At 41.2% G+C, this 13,710-nt stretch overlaps 1 protein-coding gene across 2 annotated transcripts in view; it reads right to left on the reverse strand.

Annotated features, from left to right (window-relative positions):
- Positions 1–13,710, reverse strand: part of SIMC1 (SUMO interacting motifs containing 1) — a 245,293-nt gene that overhangs the window by 110,170 nt on the left and 121,413 nt on the right. For both annotated transcript variants that reach the window (XM_053717080.1, XM_053717079.1), the window contains 2 exons: positions 1,039–1,131; positions 825–953 (listed from right to left, as the gene is read on the reverse strand). In XM_053717080.1, the coding sequence (XP_053573055.1) occupies positions 825–953; positions 1,039–1,131 (222 nt within the window). The remainder of the gene's footprint in view (positions 1–824; positions 954–1,038; positions 1,132–13,710) is intronic.

The raw sequence follows: 13,710 nt of genomic DNA on the forward strand, positions 1-13,710 counted from the left end.
AAAACTCTAAGCCATCTCCGTGGAGATGTTGCCTGTACAACGGCAAAGAGAATGACAGGGGTAGGCGGAGCCTAGGAGGGATCATGTGACCAGCTTTGCTGGGCTCTTTGCCATTTCCTGTTGGGGAAGAGAATATCCCACAAGTAAGGATGACGCCGTGGACCGGACACACCTATGTTGGAGAAAGAGGCTGCTTCTAGGGTGGTAACTAGCCATAGAACAAGCTATCATGCTATTGTTCGTTCCCAGGTTGAGCGCTTCTCTTTTTATTTACCCAAATTTTTTCTTTCATGATTCAGATAGAGCATGCAATTTTAAGCAACTTTCTAATTTACTCCTATTATCAATTTTTCTTCGTTCTCTTGCTATCTTTATTTGAAAAAGAAAGCATCTAAACTTTTAATTTGGTTCAGGACTCTGGGCAGCATGTTTTTATTGGTGGATGAATTTATCCACCAATCAGCAAGAACAACCCAGGTTGTTCACCAAAAATGGGCCGGCATCTAAACTTACATTCTTGCATTTCAAATAAAGATACCAAGAGAATAAAGAAAATTTGATAATAGGAGTAAATTAGAAAGTTGCTTAAAAAAAATAAAAAATCTGAATCACAAAAGAAAAAAAATTGGGTTCAGTGTCCCTTTAAATATGTGCAAAGTGAAATCCATTCGGTTTCAAAATTGACATTAGTTACCATATACAAAAAAACAAGTTATACCAGGATGAACTCATTTTATGAATACGCCTCATTTTATGAAGTACAAGAATTTAGTTTTTTACACAATATAGCCCCTAAAATCCATCCAAGTTGTAAAATAACTTACCTCTGGTGTCGTGAGTTAATGCTTAGAACATATGTAAACATGAATCCTGCAATCTTGTTCGAGCTGCATGTTGGAGACTGGTCTACTTCCACAGCAATGGACAGCATGCGCTGAAGGAGGCAAGTCACCCTGTTCACCAAGAGAAAAACAGCGTTTACTAAACACTGCTAAGAGTATTCTGACAGCATATTTTAATGCACAAACTTTTTCTCACTTTTGGTGGTCATTCATGGTGTTGTGATCATATTCAGCAGTACACACTTCAGTGACGTTCTTCAAAGAATCAACCAACCATTTAACAATATCCCTGCAGTATGGAGAGGGGGAAAAAAAATGAAATGATGTGAGTGAAGTTTATAGGAAATGTGTGTAAAATAAATAAATAAATATATATATATATATATATATATATATATATATATATATATATATATATATATATATATATATACACACACATTAGAGCTGCGCATCTTCACTTGTCTCACGATTCGATTACGATTATCATTGTAACGATTCGATTCTACGATGCATCGCGATGCATCACGATTACTGCCCATGATTTTCATGATCTTGTTCTATTCCATATTTTATATATATTTTATATATATATATATATATATATATATATATATATATATATATATATATATATATATATATATATATATATATATATACATACACACACACACACACACACATATATATATATATATATACATACACACATTTTTTTATATATATATATATATATATATATATATATATATATATATATATATATATATATATATATATATATATATATATATATATAGTGTGTGTGTGTGTATATATATATATAAAACAACTGTGTAAGATGGAAGAGCACTTATAAACATAATACTACAATATGCACAGAAATGTATCTGTAGATTTATTTTACAAAGGAAAATATAACCAGCAGCAGTGTACTCACTCAAACATTCTCACAGAGTACATGCAGACATCTGAAACCTGACCCAGAGAGCATTACCAATAGACCTCCTCTCATACACAAATGTTCCAGTCAGGAATTTTTATGACACCTATCCTAAAGAGCCGACAGCAGCCTCATGTAAACAGTGAATCTTTTCTTGTATTATAGATTCACTGTTTACTGTTGCGGTCTCTGCTGCATGTTTCCTCTCTGTCAGAACCCTAGCCCAAACGAGCATTTGAGGGTTGCTATTAGATACAGTAAGTCAAAAGTTTTACAGCAACCCTCAAATGCTCGTTTGGGCTAGGGATCTGACAGAGAGGAAACATGCAGCAGAGACCGCAACAGTAAACAGTGAATCGATAATACAAGAAAAGATTCACTGTTTAAATGAGGCTGCTGTCGGCTCTTTAGGATAGGTGTCATAAAAATTCCTGACCGGAACATGTGAGAGGAGGTCTATTGGTAATGCTCTCTGGGTCAGATATCTGCGCAGTGTGCACAGGAAGTCCTGAATCACAGGAGTTCCCTGTCAGACTCGCCTGGCATGTATGGGGTTAATGGTGCCTATCTGGGAGTTGCCTGTTCTATGTCACCTGTCTTTATAATATAAGCCTTTCCAAGCCTCCTCCTCCCCTGTATGTCAGTTTGTTTATTTTTTTATTGCAAGTACTGTGAGTTTGCCCTCCCTTCACTGACTGCTGCTTTATTTAATACTATTGATATTGGTAGTACTAGCAGTCAGTGCCTATCACTGTTCTACGTAGTGCAATATCGTGCTCGTCAGAGAGAGGCTCTCGGTAGCCAGTGTCACAGGAATTCATATAATCCCTCTGAATTAGCTGCTGATAACGTAGAACAGTGATAGGCACTGACTGCTAGTACTACCAATACCAATAGTATTAAATAAAGCAGCAGTCAGTGAAGGGAGGGCAAACTCACAGTACTTGCAATAAAAAAATAAACGAACTGACATACAGGGGAGGAGGTGGCTTGGAAAGGCTTATATTGTGGCTCCATAACAGTGAAGTTTAAAAACGGAGCAATGAGTAAACCAGAGTGTTCCATTTCCTCACATACCGCGGGGGTCAGGTAAGACACCAACGATGGCTGCTTGCAATAAAAAAAATAAACGCAATGACATACAGGGGAGGAGGCGGCTTGGAAAGGCTTATATTGTGGCTCCATAACAGTGAAGTTTAAAAACGGAGCAATGAGTAAAACAGGAAACTGACAGTACAAGACTCATTTCCTCACATACCGAATCCCCTGCCCATGACGTCACTGACCCGGAATCGATTAAGAGCCTTCACTGCATCGATGCAGAATCGTTCACTGCTGCATCGTGATGCATCGGTGTGACGATTATTTTTGACAGCCCTAATATACATATATATATATATACACACACACACACACACACACACACACACACACACACATACATACATACATACATACACAGGTATATATACACACACACATCCAACACACCAGAGCTTTAAAGCCCTCCCACTTCCCCTGATCCTCATACATACAGATAGCCAAGGAGGAGGAAAAAGAAAGGGAGGAAAAAGAAAGGGAGGAAAGATAAAGCGGGGCAAAGTGCAAATTAAGTACCTGAACAAAAAAAGGGCAGGGCTCATGGACTCTCACCATTATGAAAGAAAATTTGGCTGGCAAGCATATTTTGTGGTTTTCTTTGATCAGATGGTGAGAGTCCACAAGCCATCACATGTGGGAATCTATACCCAAGCTGTGGAGTCCACTGTGAATAGGGGGGACAAAGAAAGCAGAAGGTTACTAATCAGGCACTATGGGCCACAAAACTTTAGATTTAGAAGACTTGTACACAAAGTGATAAAACTAAGGCCGAATAAGTTGCCACTGTTCTTGTGGAATGAGCAGTAATGACATAAGCCACTGCCGTGACTGAAATCTCATGAAAGATTTGTATCTGAGACTGAGCCAACTTTGAAGAACCCTGAAGATCGCACTGAGTTCCAGAACATTTGTTGGTAACCACCTCCTGAGGTGACCACTTCTCCCAGGACCCCCAGACTGCACCCCAAATTAAGGCTGGCATCTGAGGACATTACAATCCAAACTGGACGAAAAAACAAGGTTACCTGAACCAGGGACTGATAAGTCTTTTACCGATTCCAGGACTGTCTTTGCCATGTAACAGAATCCTTTTTGAGACAGATCTTCATGGTCCCCATTCCATTGATGCAGCCACCATGAGACCCACGTGCACTGAACTACGAAAGGGAGAGGATTCAGCATCAGAAGGGCCTGTTGCAGCTTCAGTCTGCGCTGATCTGTCAGACAGTCACAAAATGGATTATGAACCCCAGAAAAGACAAGTCTGAGGTGTTAATGGGCCGTTTGAAGATTTCATTTTCAAACCATGACTGAAGCAATTTAAGAACCATCCAAGTGTGATACACAGCCAGATGGACAAAAATTCTGCTTCAGGATCTTTATTCAAGTAATGAACTACAGAAATTCCTTAAAGGGACACTCAAGTCAAAATAAAACTAATGATTTAGAAAGAGCACACACATTTTATGAATCTTTCCAATTCACTGTTCAATGTTGTTGCATTGTCTTTTTATTATGCACATCTTAATTTCGCAATTCTTCTGTATTTAGTGGTCCTTTAAGTTTGAACTACAGATTACTAAAGTACTGGGCGCTCTGTTATCACCCTGGGAGCAGTAGCCAGAACAAAAGGGAGGGCCACAAACTAGTAATGCTGGTCTAGGAATGTGACTAGGGACATGAATATAAGCTAGCTGCTAGCTATAAATTGATCCCCAAGCACTAAAGGAAACAAAGTGTGAATTATCTCCCATCTTTAAAGTAGGAACTTTCAAGAGTTTTTTCAAAATTTTGAGATCCAAAACAGGTCAAAAAGAATTTGAATAGAACCCCTGGTTTAGTTCTGAAGGAAATAGAGCAATCATCCCCATTAGTTCCAAAACTCATACGCTGAGGGGGTTAGGGTGTGTGGAACTTGGAATTCAGGAACAGATACACAGAACAATGGAAGTCTTGATAATCAATTTGAACCATCAACTGCTCTTTTGTTTATCACAGAAACAGCAAGTTTGAACATAGATCCAATGCAAAACACTAAAGTCCAAAACAAGGTTCAGAATACTTTAAGTAGTTTGCAGTAAAGTCTAATGGGCACTGGTGCTTGAATACAACAGTAAAAGGGTGAGATTGTCACAGAATACCTAGCAGGTACAGCTGGTCAGAGGAAAGCAGATACAGGATTCTCAGCAGGCACAGGCTACCCAGTGGGTACTGTTGGTGAGATACCAGGAACAAGGTGAGCATACACAGGTATCAAATGAAGTAAAAATATAATTAGAGGGCACTAAAATAAGCTAAAGATATCAAACGTTATCCTAACAACATAATACTCAGAATTAATGTCTATATATACACATTAAATTTTATAAGATCCCAGTACAAAAAATGCAATTACAAAATATTTTATTTACCAAAAAAGTCTACAATCGGTAGTATATACTCAAGCAGTTAATTTAAGGGACGTCTCCCATACACATAAAAATACTCCTATAAAATTATACAAGCAGTCTAAAATGGTTAAAGGGACAGTAAAGTCAAAACTAAACTTTCATGATTCAGATAGGGCATGCAATTTTAAACAACTTTCCAATTTACTTTTATCATCAAATTTGCTTTGTTCCCTTGGTGGTATTTTTGAAAAAGCTAAACCTAGCTAGGCTCAAACTGATTTCTAAACAGTTGAAAACCGCCTCCTAGCGCAGAGCATTTTGAAAGTTTTTCACAGTTAGACTGTGCTAGTTCACATGTGTCATATAGATAACATTGTGCTCACTCCCGTGAAGTTATTTAGGAGTCTTCACTGATTGCCTACACTGCATGTCTGTCAAAGGCACTTAAATAAGGAGGCTGTCTGCAAAGGCTTAGATACAAGGTAATCACACAGGTAAAAAGTATATTAATATAACTGCGTTGGTTATGCGAAACTGGGGAATGGGTAATAAAGGGATTATCTATCTTTTTAAATAAGAAACATTTTGGTGTAGACTGTCCCTTTAAGCACAAAATAAAATATAGTAAACTATAGATAATGTTTAGTAAACTATAAAAACAGATCATTTAATCTGTTACATATGTACATAAATCACATTTATACACAAAAAATAACAGATCATTTGATCAGTAGCAGATGTACATTAATCACTTTGATAAATTACATATATCAGTCAATGTTGTTGCACGTACATTCATACCACCTTGGGGAAAAAAAAACCCACCATACTTTGCCACTTTGTTAGTTTTAGAACTCCATCCACTTAAATGTATGTATAAAAGTGTCAGGGTGCCAGGAATCAGACAGACGAGAAGTGCAAAAATAATCACACCTTTATTAATAGCAAAAAATAAAGTCCACAAGTCAAATAACAAGCCAGGAGTCAAAACCAGAGCTGGTAGCCAGACGAGCCGAGTTAGGAGCCAAAGTGAATAGTCAGACGAGCCGGAATCAGGAACAAGGAGAACAGCAGAGTCAGGAACAAGCCAGGGATCAGGAACCAGGAGGGACGTCAGACAGCCAGGTAATACACAGGAACAGGAACTCTCACAAACAGGTCTTTGACAACGCAAGGGCAAAGCATACTGAACAGAGGCCCTTTAAATAAGTGATGACATCACAATTCTGAGACTGCAACCTGTCTCACATGGATGATGTACACCAGTCTGGCCATAAAAGGGCATGCAGGAAATGAGCAGCATCTCACACTATGTACCAGAGTCAAACAAGAGAGGTGAATAAAATGGCTGCCAGCAGCACATGGCAAACAAAGCAGGGAAAAAACCCTGACAAAAAAGGTGTACTAGTGGAAGTTCGTTTGCAAGAAAAAAAAATTACGCCTCTTTAGAAAGCCTGAGTTTAGGCACCGTCTCTTATATCGAGTCTCCTGCCTCAGAATAAAGGCTTATCCTCAGACGTTATGGGTCCAGCACCCTAAACCTTCTAAGACTTGTTGAAGCAGAGCACTTAAAGTGATGGTAAATCCTAGCATTTTTGAAACACTAGGATTTACCACTGCTAAAAAAGGCCTCTATTTTTAGCACTTTTAAATATTTTGATTCAAGATTTACCATCACTTAAGCGCTCCAGCTTGAAATTAAAAAAAAAAAAAAAAAAAAAAAAAAAAAAAATTTCCTCAGGTTCCTGATCAACATCTCAGAGAGAACCATCAGACTCAGGAATTTGAACAGGCCTCACAGACAGTTTTAGGGACCTCATCTCCAGCAGATATACTTGCAAAGATCGCTTTATGTTTACTTTAAGGTGGTGTAACCGCCATAACCTCAGAGATATAGAAAAATTCAAAGGAGTTGACATATGAAGAGAAAAAAACAAACCAAAAAAAAACGACCACAACACTACCACCTTGGGTAGTATATACAGGTGGCAGACAAGATGATGGTACAGAAGTAGAAGACAATTTTTGTCTGTAACACGGAACTTAAGCAAGTACTGCAAAGTATGCATTGGTCTTATGGCGAGGGAAAAAAAAAAAAAAAATTATGCTTACCTGATAAATGTATTTCTTTTTTGACATGATGAGTTCACGTATCATCTTAATTACTGATGGGATATTCACCTCCTGGTCAGCAGGAGGAGGCAAAGAGCACCACAGCAAAGCTGTTAAATAGCTCCTCCCATCCCTCCCACTCCAGTCATTCGACCAAAGTTAGGAAGAGAAAGGAAAAGCAAAGGTGCAGAGGTGTCTGAAGTTTACAATAACCCACAACCTGTCTAAAAAGAATACATTTCTTTTTTTAAGGCACGATGAGTCCATGGATCATCTTAATTACTAATGGGATTCAATACCCAAGCTAGAGTACAAAGATGATACGGGAGGGACAAGACAGGGAACCTAAACGGAAGGCACCACTGCTTGAAAAAAACAAACAAAAAAAAAACCCTTTCTACCAAAAACAGCCTCAGCCAAGGCAAAAGTCTCAAATTTGTAAAACTTTGAAAAAGTGTGGAGAGAACCAAGTTGCAGCCTTGCAAATCTGTTCCACAGAAGCTTCATTTTTGAATGCCCATGAGGAAGCAACAGCCCTTGTGGAATGAGCCGTAACTCTCTCAGGAGGCTGCTGCCCAGCAGTCTCATATGCAAAACATATGATACTCTTCAGCCAAAAAGAAAGTAGCCGTAGCTTTCTGTCCCTTGCGTTTTCCTGAGAAAACAACAAACAAAGAAGAAGACTGACGAAAGTCCTTAGTCGCCTACAGGTAAAACTTTAAAGCACGAACCACATCCAAATTGTGCAAAAGTCTTTCCTTCTTAAAAGGATTAGAACACAAGGAAGACACAACAATCTCCTGATTAATGTTCCAATAAGAGACAACCTTAGGAAGAAATCCTAATTTGGTACGCAAAACTACCTTATCAGCATGGAAAATAAGATAAGGAGACTCATACTGTAACGAAGAGAGTTCGGACACTCTCCGAGCAGAAGAAATAGCCACGAAAAATAAAACCTTCCAAGATAACAACTTAATATCCAAGGAATGCATAGGCTCAAACGGAGCCCCTTGAAGAACATTGAGAACTAAATTTAGACTCCATGGAGAAGTAACTGGTTTAAACATAGGCCTGATCCTGACCAAGGCCTGACAAAAAGATTGTACACCTGGGACATCCGCCAGACGTTTGTGGAACAAAATAGATAAGGCCGAGATTTGACCCTTTAGGGAACTCGTCGATAAACCTTTCTCCAAACCCTCTTTAAGAAAGGACAAGATTCTAGGAATCCTAACTCTACTCCATGAGTAACCCTTGGATTCACACCAATAGATATATTTACACCATATCTTATGGTAAATCTTTCTAGTTACAGGCTTACGAGCCTGAATCATGGTCTCTATGACCGAGTCAGAAAACCCGCGTTTGGACAAAATTAAGCGTTCAATCTTTAAGCAGTCAGCTTCAGAGAAACTAGATTGGGGTGTAGGAAGGGTCCATGAATCAGAAGGTCATTCCTCAACAGAAGTCTCCAAGGTGGTATAGATGTCTTCTCCACTAAGTCTGCATACCAAATCCTGTGAGGACAGGCCGGTGCTATGAGGATCACCGAGGCCCTCTCCTGTTTGATTCAAGCAATTACTCGAGGAAGAAGAGAAAATGGGAGGAAACAGGTATGCTAGATTGAAATTCCAAGGGGCCGCCAGCACAACTATCAATTCCGCCTGGGGGTCCCTGGATCTCGACCCGTATCTCGGGAGCTTGGCATTCTGACGCAATGCCATGAGATCCAATTCCGGTCGCCCCCACTTGAGAATCAGGCTGGAAAAAACTTCCGGATGGAGTTCCCACTCCCATGGATGAAAGGTCTGCCTGCTCAGAAAAACCACCTCCCAGTTGTCCACCCCTGGGATGTGGATCGCCGACAGACAGCAAGAATGGGTCTCTGAACACTGAATTATTTTGGATACCTCTCATCGCCAAGGAACTCCTTGATTGATGTATGCCACTGACGTTATGTTGTCCGACTGGAACCTGATAAACCGGACCGAAGCTAACTGAGTCCAGGCCAGAAGAGCGTTGTAAATTGCTCTCAGTTCCAGAATGTTTATGGGTAAAACAGACTGTGCTTGAGTCCATATTCCCTGAGCCTTTAGAGAGCCCCAGACTGCTCCCCACCCTAGAAGGCTGGCATCTGTTGTCACAATCACCCAAGATGGTCTGCGAAAGCATGTTCCTTGGGAGAGATGATCCAGAGACAACCACCATTGTAGAGAGTCCCTTGTCGCCTGTTCCAGAAGAAGTCGAGGGGACAAGTCCGAATAATCTCTGTTTCATAGTCTCAACATGTTCAACTGTAGAGCTCTGAGATGGAAGCGAGCAAACGGGATGATGTCCATTGTTGCCACCATTAGCCCTATTAACTCCATGCACTGAGCCACCGATGGCCGAGGAGTGGACTGAAGGGCTAGACAAGTATCGATAATCTTTAATTTCCTGACTTCTGTCAGAAAAATCTTCATAGACAAAGAGTTCGAAACACAAGGGTAGCTTTCCTAGGAACCATAAGACTAAGGAATTATTTTCTAAATTCACCTCCCAGCCGTGGGATCTTAGGAAGGACAACACCAAATCCGTATGAGAACTTGCTAGCTGAAAGGATGGCGCCTGGACTAGGATGTCGTCCAGATAAGGCGCTACTGCAATGCCCTTTGAACCAAGTACCGCCAACAGAGATCCCAAAACCTTTGTGAAGATTCTGGGGGCTGTGGCCAGACCGAAAGGAAGAGCCACAAACTGGTAGTGTTTGTCCAGAAAGGCAAACCTTAAGAACTTGTGATGATCCCTGTGAATGGGAACATATAGGTATGCGTCCTTTAAATCCACTGTTGTCATAAATTGACCCTCCTGGATCAATGGGAGGATGGAACGAATTGTTATATCTTGAAGGACGGAACCCTGAGAAACTTGTTTAGACTCTTGAGGTCCAGAATTGGTCTGAAAGTTCCCTCTTTTTTTGGGAACCACAAACAGATTGGAATAAAACCCCAGTCCCTGAATTGGAACGGGAACAATCACTCCCAGAGCGAAGAGGTCTCCTACACAGTGTAAGACCGCCTCTCTCTTTATCTGGTCTGCAGATCATCTTGAAATTAGAAATCTGCCTCTGGGAGGAAAATCTCCAGTTTGTATCCCTGAGACATTATTTCTATTGCCCAGGGACCCATGACATCCGAACCCAGGCTTGAACAAAGAAGGAAAGTCTGCCCCCTACCAGATCCGGGGCATGCCCTTCATGCCGTCTTGGAATCACTGACCGGCTTCTTGGACTCCTTTCCCTTGTTCCAAGACTGGCTGGGTCTCCATGTAGGTTTAGACTGTTCCTGCTTAGAGGAGGAGGAGGAGGAGGAGGAGGAGGAGGAGGAAGAGGAGGAGGAGGAAGAGGAGGAGGAGGAAGAGGAGGGAGGAGGAGGAAGAGTTTCCTTTGAAATTTCGAAAGGAACGAAAATTGCTTTGTCGTCCTTTTTGTTCATTTCGCTTATCTTGCGGGAGAAGATGAACCTTACCTCCCATGATATCTGAGCCTTTAGATCAGGTCCGAACAAAAAGTCTTCCCCTTGTAAGGAATAGCTAGACGTTTAGACTTGGAAGACACGTCCGCAGACCAAGGCTTTAACCATAAGGCTCTGCGGGCTAAAATAGAGAAACTCGATATCTTAGCTCCCAATTTGATAACTTGAAGGGAAGCGTCCAAAATAAAAGCATTAGCTAGCTTAAGAGCTTTTATCCCATCTTGGATCTCATCCAAAGAAGTCTCAGTCCTGAGAGCCTCAGACAGAGCATCAAACCAATATACCGCCGCACTAGTGACAGTGGCAATGCCCACAGCCGGTTGCCACTGCAGACCCTGGTGTACATAAATCTTCTTGAGTAACCCCTCTAACTTCTTATCCACTGGATCTTTTGAAGCACAATTATCCTCTATGGGAATAGTAGTTATTTTAGCCAAGGTAGAAACGGCTCCTTCTACCTCAGTTTGCCAAGCCTCCTTAACAGAATCGGCTATAGGAAACATTTTCTTAAAAATAGGAGGGAAAAAAAGGGATGCCTGGTCTCTCCCACTCCTTAGCAATGATTTCAGTAGCTCTTTTAGAGACTGGAAAAACATCTGTATAGGAAGGAACCTCAAAATCTGTCCAGTTTACTAGACTTCTGAGGGACAACCACCACTGTGGAGTCACTATCGTCTAAGGTAATCAAAACCTCCCTGAGTAACAGAAGATGGTTATCTAGTTTAAATCTGAAATATACCACCTCCAAGTCTGTCAGAGGTAATAAACCCTCTGGATCTGAAATTTCTCCTTCAGAAGCTACTGCAGTACCCTCCTCTTCATGATGTTGGGAGGATACCTGTAAAACAGAATTTATGTTTACCTGATAAATTACTTTCTCCAACGGTGTGTCCGGTCCACGGCGTCATCCTTACTTGTGGGATATTCTCTTCCCCAACAGGAAATGGCAAAGAGCCCAGCAAAGCTGGTCACATGATCCCTCCTAGGCTCCGCCTACCCCAGTCATTCGACCGACGTTAAGGAGGAATATTTGCATAGGAGAAACCATATGATACCGTGGTGACTGTAGTTAAAGAAAATAAATCATCAGACCTGATTAAAAAACCAGGGCGGGCCGTGGACCGGACACACCGTTGGAGAAAGTAATTTATCAGGTAAACATAAATTCTGTTTTCTCCAACATAGGTGTGTCCGGTCCACGGCGTCATCCTTACTTGTGGGAACCAATACCAAAGCTTTAGGACACGGATGAAGGGAGGGAGCAAATCAGGTCACCTAAATGGAAGGCACCACGGCTTGCAAAACCTTTCTCCCAAAAATAGCCTCAGAAGAAGCAAAAGTATCAAACTTGTAAAATTTGGTAAAAGTGTGCAGTGAAGACCAAGTCGCTGCCCTACATATCTGATCAACAGAAGCCTCGTTCTTGAAGGCCCATGTGGAAGCCACAGCCCTAGTGGAATGAGCTGTGATTCTTTCGGGAGGCTGCCGTCCGGCAGTCTCGTAAGCCAATCTGATGATGCTTTTAATCCAAAAAGAGAGAGAGGTAGAAGTTGCTTTTTGACCTCTCCTTTTACCGGAATAAACAACAAACAAGGAAGATGTTTGTCTAAAATCCTTTGCAGCATCTAAATAGAATTTTAGAGCGCGAACAACATCCAAATTGTGCAACAAACGTTCCTTCTTCGAAACTGGTTTCGGACACAGAGAAGGTACGATAATCTCCTGGTTAATGTTTTTGTTAGAAACAACTTTTGGAAGAAAACCAGGTTTAGTACGTAAAACCACCTTATCTGCATGGAACACCAGATAAGGAGGAGAACACTGCAGAGCAGATAATTCTGAAACTCTTCTAGCAGAAGAAATTGCAACCAAAAACAAAACTTTCCAAGATAATAACTTAATATCAACGGAATGTAAGGGTTCAAACGGAACCCCCTGAAGAACTGAAAGAACTAAGTTGAGACTCCAAGGAGGAGTCAAAGGTTTGTAAACAGGCTTGATTCTGACCAGAGCCTGAACAAAGGCTTGAACATCTGGCACAGCTGCCAGCTTTTTGTGAAGTAACACAGACAAGGCAGAAATCTGTCCCTTCAGGGAACTTGCAGATAATCCTTTTTCCAATCCTTCTTGAAGGAAGGATAGAATCTTAGGAATCTTAACCTTGTCCCAAGGGAATCCTTTAGATTCACACCAACAGATATATTTTTTCCAAATTTTGTGGTAAATCTTTCTAGTTACAGGCTTTCTGGCCTGAACAAGAGTATCGATAACAGAATCTGAGAACCCTCGCTTCGATAAGATCAAGCGTTCAATCTCCAAGCAGTCAGCTGGAGTGAGACCAGATTCGGATGTTCGAACGGACCCTGAACAAGAAGGTCTCGTCTCAAAGGTAGCTTCCATGGTGGAGCCGATGACATATTCACCAGATCTGCATACCAAGTCCTGCGTGGCCACGCAGGAGCTATCAAGATCACCGACGCCCTCTCCTGATTGATCCTGGCTACCAGCCTGGGGATGAGAGGAAACGGCGGGAATACATAAGCTAGTTTGAAGGTCCAAGGTGCTACTAGTGCATCTACTAGAGTCGCCTTGGGATCCCTGGATCTGGACCCGTAGCAAGGAACCTTGAAGTTCTGACGAGAGGCCATCAGATCCATGTCTGGAATGCCCCACAGTTGAGTAATTTGGGCAAAGATTTCCGGATGGAGTTCCCACTCCCCCGGATGTAATGTCTGACGACTCAGAAAATCCGCTTGCCAATTTTCCACTCCTGGGATGTGGATTGCAGACAGGTGGCAGGAGTG

Source organism: Bombina bombina, chromosome 6 (genome assembly GCF_027579735.1).
Source record: "Bombina bombina isolate aBomBom1 chromosome 6, aBomBom1.pri, whole genome shotgun sequence".
NCBI classification, from domain to species: domain Eukaryota; kingdom Metazoa; phylum Chordata; class Amphibia; order Anura; family Bombinatoridae; genus Bombina; species Bombina bombina.